Source organism: Octopus bimaculoides, chromosome 7, assembly GCF_001194135.2.
Source record: "Octopus bimaculoides isolate UCB-OBI-ISO-001 chromosome 7, ASM119413v2, whole genome shotgun sequence".
Lineage (NCBI taxonomy): Eukaryota > Metazoa > Mollusca > Cephalopoda > Octopoda > Octopodidae > Octopus > Octopus bimaculoides.
Genome location: NC_068987.1, coordinates 1,849,248 through 1,854,856, shown reverse-complemented (window position 1 = coordinate 1,854,856; position 5,609 = coordinate 1,849,248). Strand labels below are relative to the sequence as shown.

General features: G+C 35.7%; 1 protein-coding gene across 1 annotated transcript in view; it reads right to left on the bottom strand.

Annotated features, from left to right (window-relative positions):
• Positions 1-21: 21 nt before the first annotated feature.
• The window catches only part of LOC106872790 (uncharacterized), a 108,979-nt gene continuing 103,391 nt past the window's right edge, over positions 22-5,609 (bottom strand). The window contains exon 14 of the mRNA XM_014919900.2: positions 22-1,392. Within this exon, the coding sequence (XP_014775386.1) occupies positions 1,127-1,392 (266 nt within the window). The 3' untranslated portion in view covers positions 22-1,126. The remainder of the gene's footprint in view (positions 1,393-5,609) is intronic.

The following is a 5,609-nucleotide window of genomic DNA, read 5'->3' as shown; positions in this document are numbered from 1 at the left end:
ATATATATATATATATATATATATATATATATATATATACGCCGTTTTGTTGTAATCTTTGCGTGTGTATACAAATAATGAAGCTTGTTTGATTGAATGGTGTTTCTTCATGATTATGCATATATCTGTCGGGGAAGAATGTATCAACATCGACACATTGAAATTAATAAGGGTAATTAATTAATTAATTATTCATATAAGTTTATATTTCTAGCTATGCTTGTGTGTCTTTGCCTGTGTTTGCATATATATATCTCTATACATATATGTATGCTTGTTTTTCTGACTGCTTAGTTGTGTGCAAAACGCTTTCTATGTGTATGTGTGACAAACATACATACAGAAATATGCGTTTTCGTTAATTATATACACACACACTCAAGCTATGTTATGCGTATATATCAATATATGTATATATGTATTTGCATATATGTATATATACATATATATATATGCAAATATATATACGTATTTGTGTATATGTGCATATATGTATGTATATATATATATGTACATATATACACACATACACCCACACGTACTCAAACACATATTCATCCGTCCACCCTCAGTCTGAAGAAATGAATAAAATCTACTACGTGGTTTTTGGGTAACTTTTCTGAAATGTGTGTGTGTGTGTGTATATATATATATATATGCATGCATATGTGTGTATGTCTGGTGTGTCTGCTTATATATAATTTATCTGAAAGTTTGACTCACATGCAAGCCAAAGTTAATATAAATACATATACCTATACGTATGTATATATGTATATACATATATATGTTGTATGTATATACATGCATACATATATTTGTTTGTGTGGCCGTGTGCATGTGTATTTACAAGTAATATATGTGTGTATATATATATATAAGCATGTATACATATATATATATATAAAGCCATATGTGTGTATGTTTCTGTCTCTATATGTATATATATATGCATATAAATTCAAAGATATATATGTATATATATATATAAATTCAAAGATATATATATACGTATATACTTATATATATATATATACATATATATACATATACATATACGTGTGTGCATGTATATATACATTTATATATGCATATATGTATATAAAATGTTGATATATAGTGTGTTTTATGAAAGGCTGAATAGTAATAATACGGCTGTCCAGCAAGTTGACATCAATATACTAATGGAAGATATCGATATTGAAGCACGGCCCGTTGCCCGGCCAATTTGGTTAGCTCCAGGAACGTCAGGTTTGTAGTAATGCTGGGTACTTTGCCTCGGCACATTAGTCAATGTACGAGTACTAAGATCAGAATGCAAGCCACTTTTCGGTTCATTAGAGCTGCTTCGAGTCGACTGCGTGTATGGCTTACAAAATCTTGATTTAGCATCTGAAATAGAGAAAATAGCATAGTTAGATCAACCAATTTTATAAGATATCCATTTTCTTGATCATTGTGCAATGAATTATTTTCGTTTATTGATTTTAATAAAATGGAATTGCTAAAATATGTTTACCTCGGTTGTCTTTCCTGAACACACACACACACGTGTACTCATACATGTATATACCATGTCTGAGTATTGCCAAATATGGGAGCGATGTGGAATAACTGTGATTGCGTGTGGGACGAACCCGAGTAACAGCCGAATCCATCATCTACTATTAAGAAGGCAAGGCAAGCGGTATTCTTGTGTCTTTTGGCTATGGAGAAAGAGGTTGTGAGGTGGACGAAGCTGAATAGATTGAGATTCATATTTCACATTCACATGCTGTGCTTCAGGAAATTTGAAATCACAGAATACATTTTAAAGATATCCGTCGATTTCAAGATCCATGAATGCGACATGCTGTCGAAGGCCTCCTTATAATCAACCCATGCAGAACTGAGATTTCTGTGTTTATGTCCGTTCTCAAGGATCATGCAATTAAGAGTTGGTCTTTGCATCCATATGATCCTCGTCGGCACCATTTTTTTCTTTTCCAGTGGGGAAAATTTCGTCCTGTCCCTTAAATTTGTATGTTTTCATTGAATAACTGAACTAATTTTTATGTGCGCATGGTAGCCAGAAATTTGGCACCATAGCATTACCAGGAGATTTCCACTTTACCAGAGTAGAGTAGTTGCACTTTGCAATCATTGGTGTCTATACTTTTGTAGTTATCCTGGTTGATGTAAAGAAAGTAACAAGAGTCTTTTCAACGCCTTTATTAGAAAGCTCTGTAACTTCTTCAGGCGGAGCTATCATCGGTGTGCTTTCGGAAGACGGTTTCTCTGTTTATCGAGGTAGAGTAGATCTTTCCTGCTGCAGTTATTTCCGAGATGGGTGTGCCTAGCTGGAGCATATTAATGACAATATAACAGCTAAGCACTTTACAAACTCTCTCTATAGACATTTTTTTTTTGAGGGGTTAAGGAATGAAGCCATAAAGATAAATGTTGATAAAAATCTGGTGAGAGAATTATAATGGAAGAGATAGTCAGATAAAGATTGGCAGAGAGAAAAGTAGGTGAAAGATTGAGACAGAAAAGGGAAGTTTAGTGCTGAGAATATAGAAAAAAGAAATTGAAATGGGTATACAAACACACACACAAGTGTGTATTTACACATACATGCATTCATATATATACATTTTTAAACATAAGAATATATATATGTATAGAGAAAAATATATACATTCATACGCACACTCATATATGTATATACGATATATGTATACAAATACATATATAGAGAGAGGGGTATAATATGCCTGTGTTTGTATGTATGTTTGAATTCGTATGTAAGTCTCTGTGTGTGTGTGCGCGGTGGGGAGGTTCATGTACTGAAAATTACAATTGATAAGTAAATGATGGGACATAAAACACTGTGGCCATTCTTGGTGGTGGTGCTGCTGCTGCTGCTGCCCGTGATATTTTTATTGTTGTTGTTTAACTCTGATGCGGCCATGTTAGTGCAGATAAATCGCTGAATATTTAAGATCGTTCAATCTCTATTTCAAGTATAGCGTAACTGAGACTACATTTTCAAATGTCTGTAATCCAGATATATGTATATACGACTGCATTATTTTCTTCCTGGTTGTTTTTTAAAAATAGTGTATCTGGGACTACAATGTATCTAGGATGATTTAATGTTTCCTTTCTTGCTTTTCCTCGGTTTTGTCTTGACTGAAACAAAGTCCATCCGTTGATATCCTGTCTTTTATTTACAGGCAGGATGTTTGGCACTTCCTTGTAGCATGTATTTTTGTTTTATTTAACCCAGTCAGATTTGATCCAGCATACCTCTGATCGAAGACATGCCAACCATGGTCAGACCTTTGACAGCTTTCTATCAAGTTGCACCATCGCGGCACATGTGAAAGAACATCTTTCCGTTACACCCTCAATCAATTCTCGGTGTTTGCCAGGGTTCGATTCTTTCCCTCATCCTCTTTCTTCTATATATCAATGACAGACTTCGTTTCTATATTTAAGAGATGAGGAATTATGTGCATTATTTACAACCACACAGTCCGGAACTATGTGGTTCGGAGCGTGGCACCTTGGGCAAGTGTCTTCCACTGGAGCCTCGGGCCGACCGAAGCCTTGTGAGCAGATTTGGTAGAGGGGAAACTTAAAGAAACCTGTCATATACATATGAATATATTTGTGTCTGTGTTTGTCCCTCCACCATCGCTTGACAACCGATCTTAGTGTGTTTGCGTCCCCGTAACGTAGCAGTTCGGCAAAAGCGAACGATAGAATAAATACTAGGCTTGCAAAGAATAAATTCAGGGATCGATTTCTTCGACTAAAAGGCGCTGCTCCACAATGGCCACAGTCAAAATGACTGAAAGAAGCAATAGAATGTGCGTGTGTGTGTGTGTGTGCGCGCGTATGCGTCTATGTATGTTTCGTTTGCGTGTATCTTTCCGTTGTTCTTTCTAAGTTATCTCCCCATCCCCACCTTTAATACTATCGTAACCCCAAAGTCATAAAATATTTTCTGTTTCCGCTATGAAAACATGCCAGCAGCAGTAGCAGCAGCCAATAGGTTTCTTTCTCTATCGCCATGTTGTTTAACTGTATCACTCTTTCGTTACTCAAGTGTAAAACTTATTCACTAATATAACGTTTTGCCAAGGTTAATCTAAATATTGTTATTCTGTCAGCGATTATATATATTTCATTGCATTTCTTGACTTATGAACGTAGAGCCTGCTATTAATGATAATGGTAATAATAACAACAACAATAATAATAATTGGTGCTTTAGGGAATGTGAGAAAAAAAAAAACATAGTGAAATGGTTAAATGAGATTGGAATGGAATGTTCTGTGGAGCGGCTGTAGAAGGTTTGCCTCATAGGAACAGGAAAGACGATCAGAATGGATTTTAACACTTGTAGGCTTATTGGAATCATGTCAATATCTGAGGTTACAAGTAGCAACGCGCTACCAAAGTGAATCAATAAATAAGATCGATAGGGCGGTGAGCTGGCAGAATCGCTAGCACGTCGGGCGAAATGCTTAGCGGTATTTCGTCTGTCTTTACGTTCTGAGTTCAAATTCCGCCGTTATCGATTTTGTTTTTCTTCTTTTCGGGGTCGATAAATTAAGTACAAGTTGCATACTGGGGTCGATCTAATCGACTGGACTCTTCCCCCAAAAGTTCGGTTCAATCCTGAATGTCCATCTTTCCGAATAATTAACGGTAAATTCTCTTGTTACATATTTTATTTTATTCCTTGTGTGCGTGCGCACGTGCGCTTCTATATGCTGATTATAAATAATTTCATACATTTTATAGCTTCATTAAACTGCAAAATGACACCAGTACATGAATAGATTGTTATATTGTTAGTGTAGCAAAGATCTTAGCTATATAGGTGGAAACATGGAAATCGAACTGACTGATCATTTCAACAGGCGTGGAATTTTGCTGGCATTGGATCGGAGCTGCTGAAGATTCTCTTTGTAAGTATTTGTTTAATGTTTTAGAAGTGATCTATCTGCTTCGTAGACTAATTTTTTGTTAAAAGACAGAATTCTCAACGAATTGCAAATAGATTTTTTTCAAAATATTTTTAGGGTTGGTGACTTACATAAAATGTTGCTCTTCTTTTTTTAAATGAGTTTTCATTTAAATCTAGTATTACCTCTGACCGATTCACTAATTTATACGTTGTTTAAATGTAAATTTGAATCCTTATTCTTTTCTACTTCTCAGGGGCTAAAGGCAGAGAGTGAAGGCTTGATCTTGGCTGCCCAAGATCAAAATATATCGACCCGGAACAATCACGCCAATGTGATGAAAAATGGTATAGACCGAAATTTTTGGAGAGGGGTCCAGTCGACTAGATCGACCCCGAAAGGATGAAAGGCAAAGTCGACCTCGCCAGAATTTGAACACAGACGAAATACAGCTAAGCATTTGGCCCGGCGTCTTAACGTTTCTGCCAGCTCAGCACCTTAATTTTAAATCCTTATTGTTTAGAAAACATAGTGGCAGACTGTACAGAACCGGTAACTTGAGGGGGGGGGGGTCCACGTTTCTCTATTAAAGCAATCTATCATCTCGATAAAAAGATCTTTCTATTAAAGAATATTCTCCATTTCTTG